Source organism: Panulirus ornatus, chromosome 44 (genome assembly GCF_036320965.1).
Source record: "Panulirus ornatus isolate Po-2019 chromosome 44, ASM3632096v1, whole genome shotgun sequence".
Classification (NCBI taxonomy): domain Eukaryota; kingdom Metazoa; phylum Arthropoda; class Malacostraca; order Decapoda; family Palinuridae; genus Panulirus; species Panulirus ornatus.
In genome coordinates, this window is record NC_092267.1 from 13,819,288 (window position 1) to 13,840,340 (window position 21,053).

The following is a 21,053-nucleotide window of genomic DNA, read 5'->3' on the forward strand; positions in this document are numbered from 1 at the left end:
ACAACTATACAGATATATAAATTTTGTCCACTAGATAATATTCTGATATTAAGAGTTTGTGTGTGTGTGTGTGTGTGTGTGTGTGTGTAAAACATGTCCAGTATCTGTTTCCTATATGCTGCTGATACCCATTGGTAATATTACAACTAAAAGGACTATGCTATTGATTGATCTAAATGCAATCATTCGTCCTTATGAATACCACCCAGTAATACCAGTTATCTGTGTTCAGTCTTAATAGACTCGAGAACTTACTTATTAAAACGACCAGACGAGCGAAGCAATCCTTCCCTGTTAATGACAGGGTTCCACTTTTATCTCTCCACCCAACAAAACACCGACAGAAAAGTTTAAAAATAAAAAGAAAATCCTTTTCGTCTATGTTCCTCTTCCTTCTGATTCTCCTGGGGAAAAGAATTCTGGTATTTTTTTCAGTGCAGCGTTAACCTCACAATTATCAACTGGCTATGAGCATAGGATAATATGTGTACAGATAAGATACACTTACAAGTCACTGTATATTAAGATGACACGATTAATAAGTATTCTAGATCAGCTATTGTACAATTCTGATCCGAGTCATATTCGTAAAGCCCCATCTCTTTACTTTCTTAACATATTCTGAATACTATATTTAAACTAACTTGTACTGACATATTTTTTCCTAAATTTGATTCACAATGCGGGATACACGTCTCTGGGTTAGGATGTGCCAGGGAGAATGAAGGCAAGCTGTATGAATATGTGCATGTATAGGTATATGTTTTCATGTGCGGGTATGGGCCGTTTATGTAAGGTTTTCTGGGGCCTGGATGTGGAAAGGGAGCTGTGGTTTCGGTGCTGTGCGCATGACAGTTGGGTTTGAGTGTGAACGACAGTGGCCTTTGTTGTCTTTTCTGCGCTACTCGCACTCGCGTGGGGGGAGGGGGGGGCATTTCATGTGTGGCAGGTTGGCGATGGGAATTGATGGAGGCAATTGTGGATATATGCATGTGTATGTATGTATATGTCTGTGTATGTATATGTATGTATACGTTGAAATGTATAGGTATGTATATGTGCGTGTGGTGACCGAGTTTGGTTAAAGTGTGAAAGAAGAGAGCCGAGAGTAATGTGAATGGGAGCAGGGTTATTAGGTACAGTAGGGTTGAGGACAAGTCAAACAGGGAGGTAAGTTTGAATGGAGAGAAACTGGAGGAAGTGAAGTGTTTTGGATATCTGGGAGTGGAGTTGGCAGCGGACGGAACCATGGAAGCTGAGGTGTATCATAGGGTGGAGTGGTGTATTTTGAGGGAAGGGGAGGGTATAAGAATGACAGATAAGGGATAGCAATCTTTCGAGAGGGTTGGAGGAAAGGATATTTCCTTGAAGTAAGGGGGCGAACAGGTAGATTTGGTCTCAGGGGGCGGAGTTCTGGAGCGTTGAAGGGTGTGTGGAAGTCGAGAAAGTTATCTTGGAAAGCAAAAATGGGTATGTTTGAAGGAATAGTGGTTCCAACAATGTTGTATGGTTGCGAGGCATGGGCTATAGATGGAGTTGTGTGGAGGAGGGTGGATGTGCTGGAAATGAGATGTTTGAGGACAATGTGTGGTGTGAGGTGGTTTGATCGAGTAAGTAATGTAAGGGTAAGAGAGATGTGTGGAAATAAAAAGAGCGTGGTTGAGAGAGCAGAAGAGGGTGTTTTGAAATGGTTTGGGCACATGGAGAGAATGAATGAGGAAAGATTGACCAAGAGGATATATGTGTCGGAGGTGGAGGGAACGAGAAGTGGGAGACCAAACTGGAGGTGGAAAGATGGAGTGAAAAAGATTTTGAGTGATCGGGGCCTGAACATGTAGGAGGGTGAAAGGCGGGCAAGGAATAGAGTGAATTGGATTGATGTGGTATACCGGGGTTGACGTGCTGTCAGTGGATTGAATCAGGGCATGTGAAGCGTCTGGGGTAATCCATGGAAAGTTGTGTGGGGCCTGGATGTGGAGAGGGAGCTGTGGTTTCGGGCATTATTGCATGACAGCTAGAGACTGAGTGTGAACGAATGGGGCCTTTGTTGTCTTTTCCTAGCGCTACCTCGCACACATGAGGGGGGAGGGGGATGGTATTCCATGTGTGGCGAGGTGCCGATGGAAATGAATAAAGGTAGTGTGAATTGTGTGCATGGGTATATATGTATGTCTGTGTGTGTATATATAGGTGTACATTGAGATGTATAGGTATGTATATTTGCCAGTGTGGACGTGTGTATATACATGTGTATAGGGGTGGGTTGGGCCATTTCTTTCGTCTGTTTCCTTGCGCTACCTCGCAAACGCGGGAGACAGCGACACAGCAAAATATATATATATAAATATATATATATATATATATATATATATATATATATATATATATATATATATATATATATATATATATATATATATTGCTACGCTGAAGCGAGTTCAACACCATCTCACAAAACGTTCCAAACTCTGCAACATATCTTCTCAACCACCAAGAGACAACAAAATAATTACAAACTTCTGAAGAATTTATGAGCCAGTCAGAGCATCTGTTTAGTCTTCAGCTGTACACAGACAGGACATACAGACAACTCATAAATAAAGACAAAACGTTTATCCCTTTCACTGTATTCATAAGGAATGACAAATAAACCTGTAATCAAATATTTAAGCTCTTATTAATGATACGAGAAAAGAAATATAAAGATGATTATATCAATTCCCAGGCTGTCATAAGACTCCATACTGGAGAAGTGTACAAATAATAATACCCTTTACCAGAGCGAACAATTATCATAGGATAAAAAAATGGAAAAATATGAAGATTACAGATCAATTAATGTCTTCATAATGTTAGTCATATAGGGTTAAGGAGACGGTTGAGGAGCTATATGACAATATAAGGAGTAACAATGTACAATTTAGCCACTACATAGGTCCATATTGATGGTACGACTTCCCGTGCCTACAATGGGCGTCTTCGTCGCACTACCGCTTGTATACGACGATACGACCCTTTGAGCACGGCGGAACGAGCCTCAAACAACACGGTAAAACGATGGTACAAGCCTGTGAGCACCGATGGGTAGTGCTTATGAACACGACGGTACGACCCTGTGAACACGATGGTACATGACTCAGAACACAACGGTACTACCCTCCAGCATGACGGTACAGGCCTTTGAAAACGATGGTACGGGCCTGAAAAGACGACGTAGCTACACTTAAGCTTAACCATCATCATATCCTAGGCTCGTACCGATGTGCTCTGGGGTCGTACGACCACTTCGCTAAGGTTAGGTTAGGTTACCTTACGGAGCTGGACCAGCGTTGGCAGGATTGCACCAGCTCATGTGGTCTAAATCCTGCTGCTTATTGGCTACCTTACGTAACGATGATGTATTCGTTCTGTCCCCTCTAGTTTACCTGCGTTATCCTATTACGTCTACCTTCAATACATTCCATTTTGCCTACCTTCGCATCTACCCCATCTTGTCTACTTTCGTTCTGTCCCATCGTCTACATTCGTTCTGTCCCAACTTGACAATCTTAACCCTGTGCTCAAGGTCGACAAGAAACGTATGATACATATTTGAGAAGGGATCATACTCACATACTACGTAAACTGGACTTCACTGAAGAAAAACGGTAACTAGAATATAAAAAACCTCTGGAAATACATTTCGTATTTCCTCATAGGGATTATACACCCTATTGATGACGAAACACTAAACAGATACTATAAATTTTGTCCACTAGAATATTCTGATATTAAGAGTTTGTGTGTGTGTGTGTGTGTGTGTGTGTAAAACATGTCCAGTATCTGTTTCCTATATGCTGCTGATACCCATTGGTAATCTTACAACTAAGAGGACTATGCTATTGATTGATCTAAATGCAATCATTCGTCCTTATGAATAACACCCAGTAACTACCAGTTATCTGAGTTCAGCTAATAGCTCGAGAACTATCATATTACTAAAGACCAGACGAGCGAGCAATCCTTCCCTGTTAATGACAGGGTTCCACTTTTATCTCTCCACCCAACAAAACACCGACAGAAAAGTTCAAAAATAAAAAGAAAATCCTTTTCGTCTATGTTCCTCTTCCTTCTTCATTCTCCTGGGAAAAGAATTACTGGTAATTTTTTTCAGTGCAGCGTTACCCACAATTATCAACTGGCTATGAGCATAGGATAATATGTGTACAGATAAGATACACCTCTACAAGTCACTGTATATTAAGATGACACGATTAATAAGTATTCTAGATCAGCTATTGTACAATTCTGATCCGAGTCATATTCGTAAAGCCCCATCTCTTTAACTTTCATAACATATTCTGAATACTATATTTAAACTACTTGTACTGACATATTTTTTCCTAAATTTGATTCACAAAGCTACCACGTCTCTGGGATAGGATAGTGCCAGAAATGAATGAAGGCAAGCTGTATGAATATGTGCATGTATAGGTATATGTATGTACATGTGCGGGTATGGGCGTTTATGTAAGGTTTTCTGGGGCCTGGATGTGGAGGGGGAGCTGTGGTTTCGGTGCTGTGCGCATGACAGTTGGGTTTGAGTGTGAACGACAGTGGCCTTTGTTGTCTTTTCCTGGCGCTACCTCGCACTCGCGTGGGGGGAGGGGGGGGCATTTCATGTGTGGCAGGTTGGCGATGGGAATTGATGGAGGCAATTGTGGATATATGCATGTGTATGTATGTATATGTCTGTGTATGTATATGTATGTATACGTTGAAATGTATAGGTATGTATATGTGCGTGTGGTGACTGAGTTTGGTAAAGTGTGAAAGAAGAGAGCCGAGAGTAAATGTGAATGGGAGCAGGGTTATTAGGTACAGTAGGGTTGAGGGACAAGTCAACAGGGAGGTAAGTTTGAATGGAGAGAAACTGGAGGAAGTGAAGTGTTTTGGATATCTGGGAGTGGATTTGGCAGCGGACGGAACCATGGAAGCTGAGGTGTATCATAGGGTGGAGGAGGGGGCGAAAGTTCTGGGAGCGTTGAAGGGTGTGTGGAAGTCGAGAAAGTTATCTTGGAAAGCAAAAATGGGTACGTTTGAAGGAACTGTGGTTCCAACAATGATGTATGGTTGCGAGGCATGGGCTATAGATGGAGTTGTGTGGAGGAGGGTGGATGTGCTGGAAATGAGATGTTTGGGGACAATATGTGGTGTGAGGCGGTTTGATCGAGTAAGTAGTGGAAGGGTGGGAGAGACGTGTGGTAATAGGAAAAGTGTGGTTGAAGGAGCAGAGGGGGTTGTTTTGAAGTGGTTTGGTCACATGGGGAGAGAGAGGAAAGATTGACAGAGGGGATATGTGTGTCAGAGGAGGAGGGAATGAGGAGAGATGGGAGACCAAACTGGAGGTGGAGAGATTGAGTGAAAAAGATTTTGAGTGATCGAGGCCTGAACATGCAGGAAGGTGAAAGGCATGCAAGGAATAGAGTAAATTGGAATGATGTGGTATACCGGGGTCGACGTGCTGTCAATGGATTGAACCAGGGCATGTGAAGCATCTGTGGTAAACCATGGGAAGTTCTGTGGGTCCTGGATGTGGAAAGGGAGCTGTGGTTTCAGTGCATTATACATGACAGCTAGAGACTGAGTGTGAACGAATGTGGCCTTTGTTGTCTTCCTAGTGCTACCTCACGCACATGCGGGGGGAGGGGGTTGTTATTTCTTGTGTTTCATATATATGTGTATGTGTGTATATATGAAAGGATGGGCCACTCTTTCCTCGTATGTTTCCTGGTGCTACCTAACTGACGCGGGAAACGGCGATCAAGTATAATAAAATGTATATCAAATACATTCATAAACTTGCAATATGTCATTTTGTTTTCTTTCTTCTAAGCTGGGTAACAAAACATGTAACAGTTAACTTACTAATGATTCAGACTTTGCTGTTCTATTTTACACCTAATGATGTCTTTCCTTAAGAAGGGGGTAAGAAACAAACTGATATTCTTTAGAATGGGTAGTATAGATGCGGTAAATATCCTTCCAACACCGCCATAGCTACATTTTCATGTACAATATGTTTTGATGATTCAGTTTTGATAATTCAATCACTCTGAATCCACTACATAACTGGCTGATCTAACATCAGAAAAAATACTCCACCTGCACAATTACTACTTTAGGGAATGTATTGTGCTGCAATTCTAGAATGTGTCATTATTTCATTTAAGTACAAAAAAAAATTACATTCATTAATTCAATAACTTTGTAACCATTACATAGGTCTTGGGTCAAAATATCATAGCAATGTACCAACCATCTGAACCCCAACAATAATACATTTCTGAGTGATTATTTCCATGATACAATAATCAAGAATCCTACCATTGTATACAAACATACTCTTACTACCTCACTATAATCAGCTTTTGTTTTGTTTTTGTGCACTCTAACAGGAGAGATCTAAAACAAAATATATACCATCCCACTCAACACACACACACAGCAGATTCTAAAAAGCGGGGGGTGTCACTGGAGCAAAAGATGAAGGCGAAGATGCAACAAACTGCAATTCTATACAAAATGGGGGGCTGAGCCCTCTGCTTTCCAAAGTGCTATTCCAAAATATTCTGATTTGTGTCCTTTTAAAGGCATATTGAACAATTTCATATACAAATTCTGATATTGTTTAATTTCTGATCAAAGTTGTATATGGTACACAAAATAAAACTATAGATTCCTTTTAATATGAAATACTTTAGTGAGTACAGTACATTCTGAAAGCTGAGCAATACCTAAATTTTTTTACCTTCTTAACTTACACCATCTTTAAAGTTTAATGTTTTATGACTCTCAGCTAAATAATTCCATAACTGAGAGCAACATATGGGCCCAATCTCATCTACATATATCAATATCCCCAGTACTAACAGAAAACAAATTTCTTACTTCTTTTAAACAACCAACATAGCACATGGCAGAAACATACCCAATCATGACCAATCTGCACGAAAGCGAATTGAACGGTACAAGAAACGGAAATGTAAAAATATTCTGAAATTCCTAGAATTTGTAAACTTGACTTGTAATAGTGGAAAATTCAAAGGAAAGAACAGATTTCTGCAACTTTGCTGTTTAAGGAAAGGAAGAGTTATCAATAAAGTCAATCATGTGACTGGTTTCAACACAGAGACTATGAGAAGCAGCAGTCAGGTTTGGACAACTAATCCAGGTCTCAGTAACAGCTCACAAGAGCAGTGGTGAGAATGAAAAGAGGGCAGCAACATTGTGGTACAAAGAAACAGATGGTTGAAGACAGGCAAGGACAGGAAAGTTAACCCAGCAAAATGCTTTAATTCCATTATGGCTACAAGAGAGGCAGAAGTGCCATATAAGATATGTGAGCAGTCTCCTTAGTGGGGTAAGACACCACAATAGATAAGGAATATTCTGTTGCTTAGAAAATAATTTTGGCATTTAAACAAAACTTACAGCTCCTGAGGAGATTTAGTTATATTCACCAAGTGGGATTTCCAGAATATGGTTATGCCCAACATTCTTTGTTAATGTATGGTTGTACTGTCGTTTCTTGAAATTCAATATTTGGAAATGAGGGAGAGTTAGAAATTCAGAAATAGATTTAGGTAAAAATTCTATTTTTGCATTGCTGAATTTAACAAAATTACTTGAGATGCTGCACTTTGTCAATTTTGGAAGTTATTTCATTAATACACTGGTAATGATAAATCATCAGTATATAATAAGATGGCAAACAGCTACTCAGAACACAGGTTTGACAACGATCTTTCATTGATGCATAAACCTCGGTGTATCATACATAATAGCTAAAGTGAACGTGAACAAAAGAACTTATCCTGTGTCTGTTCCTAGCAGTACCTCTGTGCAGGAAACAGCTAACAAGAATGAAAAAATAGTGCAGAAAACAGCTAACAAGAATGAAAAAAATAAACTTAAAAAAGTGAAAGAAACACTAACACAGACTTACTATCTAGGCCAAGACCTGTTCCCTCTAAATATTTTTCTAATAAAAAAACATGTCTTATAATTCTAAGAGGCACTTTCTTAATATTAAGTCAGTTCTGCAGGTCTTTGTCTATTTATTTTACTTCAATTCATCAGTGATATACATTCTTAAAAAATTATAACAATGTTAGGGAGGTAAATGCAAGAGTTTTGGAAAGAGGGGCAAGTATGAAGTCTGTTGGGGATGAGAGAGCTTGGGAAGTGAGTCTGTTGTTGTTCGCTGATGATACAGCGCTGGTGGCTGATTCATGTGAGAAACTGCAGAAGCTGGTGACTGAGTTTGGTAAAGTGTGTGAAAGAAGAAAGTTAAGAGTAAATGTGAATAAAAGCAAGGTAATTAGGTACAGTAGGGTTGAGGGTCAAGTCAATTGGGAGGTAAGTTTGAATGAGAAAAACTGGTGGAAGTAAAGTGTTTTAGATATCTGGGAGTGGATCTGGCAGCGGATGGAACCATGGAAGCGGAAGTAGATCATAGGGTGGGGGAGGGGGCGAAAATCCTGGGAGCCTTGAAGAATGTGTGGAAGTCGAGAACATTATCTCGGAAAGCAAAAATGGGTATGTTTGAAGGAATAGTGGTTCCAACAATGTTGTATGGTTGCGAGGCGTGGGCTATGGACAGAGTTGTGCGCAGGAGGATGGATGTGCTGGAAATGAGATGTTTGAGGACAATGTGTGGTGTGAGGTGGTTTGATCGAGTAAGTAACGTAAGGGTAAGAGAGATGTGTGGAAATAAAGAGAGCGTGGTTGAGAGAGCAGAAGAGGGTGTTTTGAAATGGTTTGGGCACATGGAGAGAATGAGTGAGGAAAGATTGACCAAGAGGATATATGTGTCGGAGGTGGAGGGAACAAGGAGAAGTGGGAGACCAAATTGTAGGTGGAAAGATGAAGTGAAAAAGATTTTGTGTGATCGGGGCCTGAACATGCAGGAGGGTGAAAGGAGGGCAAAGAATAGAGTGAATTGGATCGATGTGGTATACTGGGGTTGACGTGCTGTCAGTGGATTGAATCAGGGCATGTGAAGCGTCTGGGGTGAACCATGGAAAGCTGTGTAGGTATGTATATTTGCGTGTGTGGACGTGTGTGTGTATACATTGTGTATGGGGGTGGGTTGGGCCATTTCTTTCGTCTGTTTCCTTGCGCTACCTCGCAAACGCGGGAGACAGCGGCAAAAAAAAAAAAGAAAAAAAAAACCTTTCATAATAATGTTAATATTACACTTTCCTGTAGTGTATTAGTACAATCCTCTAATGACTTTCATTAAAATCTAATTTCAACATTCTCATTGGCACTAAAAAGTGTAAATGGGATACTGACATGGAGTCATCACTTCTGTCCATCTGTCCTGTTGCTTGCCAATGCTCATTCAGTATTTGCTAAATGAAGACAAATTTTTAAAAAAATTTCAATATCTGACTTATTCTTCAATATTAGTTGAAACATATGATATTCATTACCCTCCTACCTATAGCCTTGTCATTAATTGTCATGTAAACTGTTCATACTGTGACCTCGACATGGCTAATTACATATGCAGTTATTTGCATTATAAACTTCACATTATCAACTTATATGTCCATAATGTAAGAGAATAAGTAGAAGGATGTAATAAAATAATTTCATACATAATTTGTTTTTATTTTCAAACCACTTGAATAAATTAGTTCCACAATCAATGTTAACAATAACAAGGGCGAAATGTAATAATTTTACATCAGCATTACATTTCAAACATAACTAAGTCTTTAGTTGTGAATTCTCTTCAGGCAGAAGTATGAACTGGACTTATGTTTATTAACCAAAGAGAGTTCTTATCTATTTACACCTCAAGTACTGGCTCAAAATGCATATCAGTGTTCGTAAGGTACATGATCTTTGTTGATGTAGGAAGACCTGCTGCTGACTGCAAATCCTTATTAGGAGTATAGGTGAGCCACTTATAAATTGTTGCACCAGACTCATCTCTTCCAGAGCAACCATAAACAGCAATGCTAGTTGCAACAAGGCTTGCAAATGCTACAATCTCAACTTCAGTGCCCCACTCACCAATACAGTCCATGTTACTGCCATCTGGGTAGTTTGGTGACTCAGCAAGATTGCTAAAAATGCTAGTGTTTATCCTCATGTACTTCACTATAAGATGACGTAAACGTTTGTGACTCGTCTGTGACCCAGTGAGAAAGTAGCTGAAACTTCGGAAGAGACAGTTTCCATCAGCATTCATGGATACCTTCTCTTTTGGTGGTTCAGTTACTGAAATAGTGTGGGGTTTACTTGATGGAAGATAACAGCGGACAGAAAAACCAAAGGTAGAGGCACGAGACTCCTGCCACTCTTTATCCACAGGCTTGAACTCAGTGGTGGCCACTTTCTCCTCAGCACATATAACAACACTATCTGCACTGTCAGAGTCACCATCCATGCCAGTGCCATACTTATCTACATAATGTTCACATGTTAAATTCTTTGCAGTTTTCTTCTTCAAAGCTTTGTAAGGTTTTAACCTTGAGGCACTGATGGGAGTCTCTTTGTCAGTAACTTTATACATGCCCTTGGGATAAATTTCCTCAACGGTAAATGGACCAGTCCAGCGAAATGCAATCTTGTTCCCTTTCTTGTTGTTTCGATACGAGTAACTGATCAACACTTTTGACCCAACTTTGTATGTACATGGACCATGGAGTGAATCAGATGAGCATTTATGTTTAGTTCGAGCACGCAAGAAACTCCGATGGCCTCTTTTTGGGGCCTGAGTATGATCCATTGCTATTTGGACAAAAAACTTTTATAATGTAATCTGGAATTCTTTACATACAAATCACTAAATGAGAACTAATCCTAAATTGGAGGACATGGCTGCTTGTTGAAGGCCAAGTAAGGTGACTCTGATGCCTTGGGGAAACAAGTGGCATACCAGTAGGATAGGATCAACATATTCACCCCAGACATCTTACTTCTCATTGGTGTACTTTACAGGGCTGCTACAGCATTGGGATACACCTGAAAATACAAATTAGTTATATAGATGTTAACAGAAAGGCTGTCACTAGTACAACAGTACTATCAATGCAATAACACTAATGTGGAGATATTACTTAAGGACAGGTACTGATCTGTTTCACCCTTAAATCCACAGTGATGCTACAAAAGGCATGAGGTATCAGTTAACCTTCTGTTACTTATCTATTCAACTTGACCCTCAAAATTCTGATACATATATGAATAAATCTAAAACTATTCAGCATCATTTCTCGAGCCATTTTTTTCATGTACTTTAACAACATTTAGTCTATAGGTAATACAATTACCTTCAATTGACAATCATAACCACACTTGACTACATTATATAATTTTCCTTACAATCTAATGCTCTTCTGTCAGTTATCATGACCCTTATGTGATGTAGGTCATTCATAATTCCATTTCTTTTGTGACAACAGATGTAACTCCAATAGATCTGCATGTCATGTTGATTGATTATGGCAAGGATGATAAACAGACACTGCAATTATTTTTTCTTTCATCAAATAAAAGCAAAATTATTTTATATTAGGCATGAATATATTACAGACTGAAAACATAAATATCAAAGCTATCATCTTAATCTAATATCACATCATGTTTTAGTTCTTTTATCTTAATCACATATACTGCATGTAAATTTTCATACTTTTAAACAAATACCATAAATATAGAGGGTATCACCTTGAGGTTAATCATATGGAGCTAGCAGTCTCATGGAAGAGAATACATATTATTCAAGTCATGAAAGAAGTTCTTTTTTGATGTCTGAAATATTTTCTTCCTTTACCATCCTCTATCTTTCTGTCATGTCTATTCTATTTCTGTCATGTCTATTCTATTATCAAAAGACAGATAAATGGAATTTCTTCAAAAGGAAACAAGGCCAACTTGTATTCAAGTTCCTCAGAAAGAGAACGTGAACCAAAAATCCAATTTGCATTCCATAGCTAGACAGCCATGCTGAGGTGATGAAATAAAAAGAAGGCTGCATTTTCATCTTTACTGTCTTTGAATTGAGATGCCTAGACCAAGGTCACTAAGAAATTGAGGATCATTCTTTCCCCAAGATCTAAGCAGCATTGCATCAACTGGGGGAAAAAAGTCAGAACCCCATATTTCACAATCTTTTGTTTGTTCCCAAAAGATGTGGTTTTCTGTTTGTCATCTTTTCAAATTTCATACTTTAATACTTATCTTTAATCCTAGTTGAGAAAAAATCTTTACAAAGTATAACTCTTTAAATAATAAATTACAAAAATTTGTCATTCTACTACCTAACCCTTTCTTCTCTCCACTTTTCCCCTCTCATTTGTAATTCATTTAAAATGTGAAAACTTGAAATTTCAAAAAGTTTTATAGAAAAAGCATAATCTCAGTATTCATGATTATTAATAAAATGGTTACTTATTCAAATAAAAAAGGTAAATCTAATAATGATAGTAGTCAAGATTCATTAAAATAACCTCTTGCTATATTTATTGATAAATAGCTTTCTTGGCGAGTTATAATCTTATTACATCTCGCTATGAATATGCAGTATACAAATAATCTTCAAAGCTTAAACAAAACTACAATAATTCCATTCATTACATCTTATTATGAATATGCAGTAAGCAAGTAATCTTTACATGAACATAACGGAAATATAATGATCTTGATTTCAAAAAGAAAAAATATCTGCAGTTGAAAAATGTTAACAACTGTGACATCAAGGTACAAACAGATCAGTGACAGTGCAGCACCTGTAACTGTACAACTATACTGCTATGGTACTCAAATGCCTTTTAGTGACAGAAATGCAAATGACAGTACTATTGAAATACTTTCTATGTTAATATAATGCTTTTAAACATTCACAAACTGACAAGAGAACCTACCTGACAGCTCGAAACATTTCCCCCACCCTTTAAAGCCAGTCCTAGAGTCCGTATGACAAGCAACCATACCACTTCAATCTTGATGAGAAATGGGTGCGTAAGATAAATTTGATGAAAATAATTCAAATCAACACCTCATCAACTGAACTAGTTTTATTTCTAACAAATGCAGGTCTATAAATGCTTGCTGTGCCTTGCAATTTTCTCCATAGGGAGGAAAAGAAACAGAACCCAGAAACAAAATAAAAACAAAAATCCCTGGGGTGAAGCATCGAAGATTATCACTACATGTACAGTACAATGAATAGCAGAGTTAGAGGACTCTGCCAAAAAATGACAACATCATAAAAGAGAAGTCATCATCAGCAATGCTGTATCATCATCATCTGAGGATGGAAAGAGAATACTATATAGCATTGTCGAAGGCATATTTCACCAAAAGAAGCCTACCTTACACCATTATCTGCATTCAACTATCTTACACCACGCACTGTACTCAAACAATTCATTTCCAACACATCCATCCTCATTTGCAATGTCTTATCTACAGCCCATGTCTTGTTCCTGCTGCTTTCTCTTAAACATTCCCCACTTATTTGCACTCCTTCCCTGTAATTACCATCCACATGCTTCTCTTTTCTCTTTCACTGGCAACTTTACATCTTCATCCCATCGCTCACCACCCTTCCTAATTTGCCAATCTTCCACTTTATGCATGAAACATGCATCTCCTGCACATGTCACCAATGCTTCCCTATAATACCTCCCATTCCTCACCCACCCACCATGCTTCATTTACTCTCACCTTTTGCCATGCTAAACCCAATCCCTCCTGGTATTTCTCCAAACAAGTCTCTTATCCAAGCTCATTTACTCTCACCACTCTCTTCTCAGACATTATTTCCTCTTTTCTGAAAACCTCTACAAATTTTCATCCTCACCCCAACAAGATAGTGATCTTAAATGCTACAGCTGCCCCTCTCAGCACATTTACATCCAAAAGTCTCTCTTTTACATGCCTATGAATTAATATGTAACCAATTATACTTGCTCACCATCTCTCCTACTCACATACATATACTTGTGTTTGTAATGTCCCTATTTATAAACCAGATATTCCCAATCACCAATCAAAAAAAAAAATTCAGCACAAAACACCATAAGCTGTTTACCTTATCCATTCATAACACTGAATACCCTATACCTCCCAATTATACCCTCAAATACCACATTACTCACCTTCACATCTAAATCATCCATCACTAATATCTGGTCTCTTAAGTCAAAACTGCTGATGCACTCACTCAGCTGCTTCCAAAACACTTACCTATTATGATCTATTTTTCTCATGGAAAGGTGCATAAGGACTAAAAATCATCCATCTCTCACCATCCACTTTCATCTATATGTACATCAATCTAGAATTGACTTCCTTACACTCTAGTACACACTCCCACAACTCCTGCTTCAACAATTCTACTCCTTCCTTGGCTCTCGTCCTCTCACCAGCCCGATTTTACTTGTAAGACATTCCCAAACCATTCTTCCTTGCACACTGTTTTACTTAAGCCATGAACATTCAAGTTTCTTTCCACAAACATACCAAGTATCTCTCCTCTCTTCACATCTTGGTTACATCCACACACATTTAAACAACCTAACCTGAGCCTTAGAGGAGGATGAGTACTCCCTGCTAGGTTCCTTCTGTTTTTTCTTTTAGAAATAATAATAATAATAATAATAATAATAATGCTTTTGGTTAAGGCCTAAATCCTTTTATCAAATGGCTTGTGCAGCAGAAGACCTCTTCTATAGTAAAGTGGAAGCAAGAAGCTTCTTTAAAAGTGTGCAGCACTGTTAGAATCAGAGATTTAAGGAATTTAGATTTAAATTTGATGATAAATCAACAAAAGAGTTTGGAGAGAAGCTAAATCTTCCAGTATGATCTTGTTCAGAATCAACATGGAGAGAACACAAAAAATATGCAAGAAGGAATGCCTGTTGCAATTCCTTGGTCAAAAAGGTACAAAATAGGGACAATCATCACAGATAACCTACATAACACAGAGGGAACTAGGAGAGTAAAGAACAAGAACATAAGAGTATGTAGTGTGAAGAAGAAATTATTAGGTAAATAAATGAAAGCCTCCAAGACAGCATAGACCTGCAGAATATACATAATTTAGCCAGCAGGAAATGTGTATGCAAGAGAGATGATTGATAGAGTGGTGGAAGTGACCGAATGCAGAATAGGCGAGGAGCAAGGAGTTTTAGGAAAGGTAAGGGATGTGTGGATCAAACCTTTATGATCTGAATGACAGTGAAAGGCAAGAAGCTGTATGCAGCTTTTAATGGATCTTGAGATGCAAAAGATTGTAAGAGTATTTCATGATGTGCATAAGCATTAGCAATTGAAGGTCAATAGGAGTAAAAGCAAAATAATGATGTAAGACTGGAAGAGGTGACAGAATATAAGCATTTAGGAACTATCTTGAGTAAGTTTGGTAATGTGGAAGGAGAGATAAGGAAGAAAGCAGTACAGGGTAAAAGAGTAACTGGGACCCCTAAGAGAATAATGAAGGGTAGAGGTGTGAGTATGGTTGTGAAGAATGGATCAAGGGACAGCATAGTCCTCCCAACCCTTGACCTATGCAGCTAAAACATGGAGTCACAGAGGTCAAGAATCAAGGCTAAGGAAATGAGCAATTTGAGAGGAGCATGTGGTATGACAAGATGGAATGAAGAGAGAAATGAGGGGCAAGTGGAGACTCTTTTGCCATGGCCCCCCCCTTGATGGGAGATCCTGCAGGAAGCTGGTATCAGAGATATCAATAGATAGATAAACATAGGAAATATGACAGAAAACAGCTTGACAGAAGGATATGTTTTAAGTTAAAAAGAGAAAAGGTGAACTACAAAAAACATCAACAGATACTGTGTTCTGAAGAGAATGACTAGGAATGTCTGTTGATTTTATGTAATGAAGGCATTTGCTTGTTAGGGCATAAGCATGAACAAAAACTTTTAATTTCACTTTAAATCAAACTGATGGGCAAAGTGAGTAAAACGTTCTACAGCAGTTCACATGCCTCTGTTCTCTTCACCAAACTGGATGTACATTAAGGATATAAGTGAGTGAACTGAGAAACTATATATATATGTATTTTGATCCACCCCAAGTAAATGGAAATGAGAAAGATAATACGACATAAAGTCAAAACAAATCCCTTAATTATACAAGTTATCAAAGTGTAATGTCTAATACCTCATTATAGATAAGGCTATAGAGTATTAAATAATGAAGAAATCAAAGCAGCTTTGGAACTAACAGATCTGGTTTACAGATTTTGAAATCCTCTATGTTGAAGTATATGAACACAGCCAACTGCAATGTCTCCACCTTCATGCATCAGACCAGGATCAACTATTGCAAACAGGCCCACGGCATGGCTTAAAGCTAAACTGCTTCTGCCTTAATCAGAAAGTGACTGTCTCTGATTACCTTAGCAAATGAGCAAGTCATGTGTTGGTTTCCTTGCTGATGAACTTCTTTGCTACTGGCTCCAATTTAACACTTTAGCAATATGATGTTCTTCCAACAGGAGAAAAGTGTAATACATCTCAGAATAAGTCTAATATATTAGTTATTGGACAGTCACTGGAGAAAATGGTTGACATTAATTCATGATATTTTGACCCATTACCTACACAGTCATTATAAAAGTAAATCAAATAACAAAACTGATGACAAATGAAATGTAATAGTCCCTCCACAACAATAATAAGCAAATTAAATATCAGAATTTCAGTGCATTGGAAATTTTGCATCAGAGTACCTGTACCTCTCCCCAGCAAAACATTAAGTAAAACTTAGTGAAATATACGATGTCAGGGTACGACTCCTACTGAATACAATACTCAACATTTTAAACAATATAATAACAATAACTATGTAAAAACTGGCTTCAGCTGTCTACCTCACAACTACTTATATTTCCCAAGAATATGGTTGTTCTAAGCATTCACAATAATTTTCAGTAATGAAAGATGACATAACATCAGCTTTCTAAACCACCATGGATAACATCAAGCCAACAACGGGTTCACTCTTCTAGTACTATAATTAGTTTCTTTCTGTTCAAAATCAAATCACACTTTTGTACAGTTTGCAAATGACATGGACATACTTATAGTTCAATTTGGCAATTCAGACATCTCCTACACTTATCTTTCACACAGTTCCATTATTCTACAGAGCTTTAAGCATGCAACCTTTCAATCAAAACAACCACCATTTATTCACTAACTGTACAATCACGACTTCCATCTAACATGAAATTCATCCTTACAAAAAAATCTTCAAAAACATACCAAGTGGGTAAAATCATGCTTTACTGTCTTCAAAATACTATTTCTATTTCCAAAAATTCATTCTCAATGAAATTCCTGACCATTAATCCCTACTTTCAATTTTTTTTATTAATCTTATTATATTGCAGTGGAATTTATTAAAAAAGGGGGTGACTGTATTGTTGACTGGTTGGTAAGGTTATTTAATGTATGTATGACTCATGGTGAGGTGCCTGAGGATTGGCGGAATGCGTGCATAGTGCCATTGTACAAAGGCAAAGGGGATAAGAGTGAGTGCTCAAATTACAGAGGTATAAGTTTGTTGAGTATTCCTGGTAAATTATATGGGAGGATATTGATTGAGAGGGTGAAGGCATGTACAGAGCATCAGATTGGGGAAGAGCAGTGTGGTTTCAGAAGTGGTAGAGGATGTGTGGATCAGGTGTTTGCTTTGAAGAATGTGTGTGAGAAATACTTAGAAAAGCAAATGGATTTGTATGTAGCATTTATGGATCTGGAGAAGGAATATGATAGAGTTGATAGAGATGCTCTGTGGAAGGTATTAAGAATATATGGTGTGGGAGGAAAGTTGTTAGAAGCAGTGAAAAGTTTTTATCGAGGATGTAAGGCATGTGTACGTGTAGGAAGAGAGGAAAGTGATTGGTTCTCAGTGAATGTAGGTTTGCGGCAGGGGTGTGTGATGTCTCCATGGTTGTTTAATTTGTTTATGGATGGGGTTGTGAGGGAGGTGAATGCAAGAGTTTTGGAAAGAGGGGCAAGTATGAAGTCTGTTGGGGATGAGAGAGCTTGGGAAGTGAGTCAGTTGTTGTTCGCTGATGATACAGCGCTGGTGGCTGATTCATGTGAGAAACTGCAGAAGCTGGTGACTGAGTTTGGTAAAGTGTGTGAAAGAAGAAAGTTAAGAGTAAATGTGAATAAGAGCAAGGTTATTAGGTACAGTAGGGTTGAGGGTCAAGTCAATTGGGAGGTGAGTTTGAATGGAGAGAAACTGGAGGAAGTGAAGTGTTTTAGATATCTGGGAGTGGATCTGGCAGCGGATGGAACCATGGAAGCGGAAGTGGATCATGGGGTGGGGGAGGGGGGCGAAAATTCTGGGAGCCTTGAAGAATGTGTGGAAGTCGAGAACATTATCTCGGAAAGCAAAAATGGGTATGTTTGAAGGAATAGTGGTTCCAACAATGTTGTATGGTTGCGAGGCGTGGGCTATGGATAGAGTTGTGCGCAGGAGGATGGATGTGCTGGAAATGAGATGTTTGAGGACAATGTGTGGTGAGAGGTGGTTTGATCGAGTAAGTAACGTAAGGGTAAGAGAGATGTGTGGAAATAAAAAGAGCGTGGTTGAGAGAGCAGAAGAGGGTGTTTTGAAATGGTTTGGGCACATGGAGAGAATGAGTGAGGAAAGATTGACCAAGAGGATATATGTGTCGGAGGTGGAGGGAACGAGGAGAAGAGGGAGACCAAATTGGAGGTGGAAAGATGGAGTGAAAAAGATTTTGTGTGATCGGGGCCTGAACATGCAGGAGGGTGAAAGGAGGGCAAGGAATAGAGTGAATTGGAGCGATGTGGTATACCGGGGTTGACGTGCAGTCAGTGGATTGAATCAAGGCATGTGAAGCGTCTGGGGTAAACCATGGAAAGCTGTGTAGGTATGTATATTTGCGTGTGTGGACGTATGTATATACATGTGTATGGGGGTGGGTTGGGCCATTTCTTTCGTCTGTTTCCTTGCGCTACCTCGCAAACACGGGAGACAGCGACAAAGCAAAAAAAAAAAAAAAAAAAAAATACTTGATTGTCATAGGTGAAAAGAATTCTACCCCCTTCTTGTATCTAAATCTCTAAAATTGGAAACTATTTTCAGTAGCGATATCGATACAAATTCATTCTCAAAGAAATTCCTGACCATTAATCCCTACTTTAAATCTTTTTTTTTTATTAATTTTATTATACTTGATTCCCATAGGTGAAAAGAATTCTACCCCCTTCTTGTATCTAAATCTCTAAAAGTGGAAACTATTTTCAGTGAGCGATATCGATACAAAATCATTAAAAGATGCGACAACTCTTCAACGTCAAACTACTGGTACCGACACAAATATCTAAGTATGACTGCCAATTTAGCAACTGTTGACAAATCTTACAATATTCAATCTCAAAACAAAATTATAAAGATCAAAAACAAAATACAGAATAAATGAAAAAGAAATTTTTAAGTGATTCTAGTTACTTATATCTAAATCAACCTATATCAAGAAATATGTCAATACTACAGCAATACCTGAATTCAACAAACAGGTTTATGGTCACCCTATGATGGGCAATCTGTCAAGCCGAAACCAAATAAAAACAATCAAAACTGACCAAAACCTAGTAAACACAAAACAAAGTTGATTATCAAGAAATAGGTTAGCCAAATACAATATAAGTCATGAACAGTCTGTATATATGTGTGTATCTGGTATCTATCTATCTATATATAAATATATAAATGAATATTTTTTTTTTTTTTTTTTTTATACCTCGTCGCTGTCTCCCGCGGTTGCGAGGTAGCGCAAGGAAACAGACGAAAGAAATGGCCCAAACCCCCCCATACACATGTACATACACACGTCCACACACGCAAATATACATACCTACACAGCTTTCCATGGTTTACCCCGGACGCTTCACATGCCTTGATTCAATCCACTGACAGCACGTCAACCCCTGTATACCACATCGCTCCAATTCACTCTATTCCTTGCCCTCCTTTCACCCTCCTGCATGTTCAGGCCCCGATCACACAAAATCCTTTTCACTCCATCTTTCCACCTCCAATTTGGTCTCCCTCTTCTCCTCGTTCCCTCCACCTCCGACACATATATCCTCTTGGTCAATCTTTCCTCACTCATTCTCTCCATGTGCCCAAACCATTTCAAAACACCCTCTTCTGCTCTCTCAACCACGCTCTTTTTATTTCCACACATCTCTCTTACCCTTACGTTACTTACTCGATCAAACCACCTCACACCACACATTGTCCTCAAACATCTCATTTCCAGCACATCCATCCTCCTGCGCACAACTCTATCCATAGCCCACGCCTCGCAACCATACAACATTGTTGGAACCACTATTCCTTCAAACATACCCATTTTTGCTTTCCGAGATAATGTTCTCGACTTCCACACATTTTTCAAGGCTCCCAAAATTTTCGCCCCCTCCCCCACCCTATGATCCACTTCCGCTTCCATGGTTCCATCCGCTGACAGATCCACTCCCAGATATCTAAAACACTTCACTTCCTCCAGTTTTTCTCCATTTAAACTCACCTCCCAATTGACTTGACCCTCAACCCTACTGTACCTAATAACCTTGCTCTTATTCACATTTACTCTTAACTTTCTTCTTCCACACACTTTACCAAACTCCGTCACCAGCTTCAGCAGTTTCTCACATGAATCCGCCACCAGCGCTGTATCATCAGCGAACAACAACTGACTCACTTCCCAAGCTCTCTCATCCCCAACAGACTTCATACTTGCCCCTCTTTCCAAGACTCTTGCATTTACCTCCCTAACAACCCCATCCATAAACAAATTAAACAACCATGGAGACATCACACACCCCTGCCGCAAACCTACATTCACTGAGAACCAATCACTTTCCTCTCTTCCTACACGTACACATGCCTTATATCCTCGATAAAAACTTTTCACTGCTTCTAACAACTTTCCTCCCACACCATATATTCTTAATACCTTCCACAGAGCATCTCTA

At 38.8% G+C, this 21,053-nt stretch overlaps 2 protein-coding genes across 4 annotated transcripts in view; both read right to left on the minus strand.

The window, feature by feature from the left end:
- Positions 1 to 21,053, minus strand: part of LOC139762764 (uncharacterized) — a 228,242-nt gene that overhangs the window by 158,138 nt on the left and 49,051 nt on the right. The gene's annotated exons all lie outside the window — the stretch shown is intronic.
- LOC139762817 (uncharacterized) lies at positions 9,842 to 10,786 on the minus strand. Its single transcript, XM_071687973.1, has one exon. The coding sequence runs from the start codon at positions 10,784 to 10,786 to the stop codon at positions 9,842 to 9,844; it is 945 nt and encodes a 314-aa protein (XP_071544074.1).

What these genes read in the sequence shown, in the direction of transcription:
- LOC139762817 (XM_071687973.1), bottom strand. Translation starts at nt 10,786, where the DNA reads ATGGATCATACTCAGGCCCCAAAAAGAGGCCATCGGAGTTTCTTGCGT.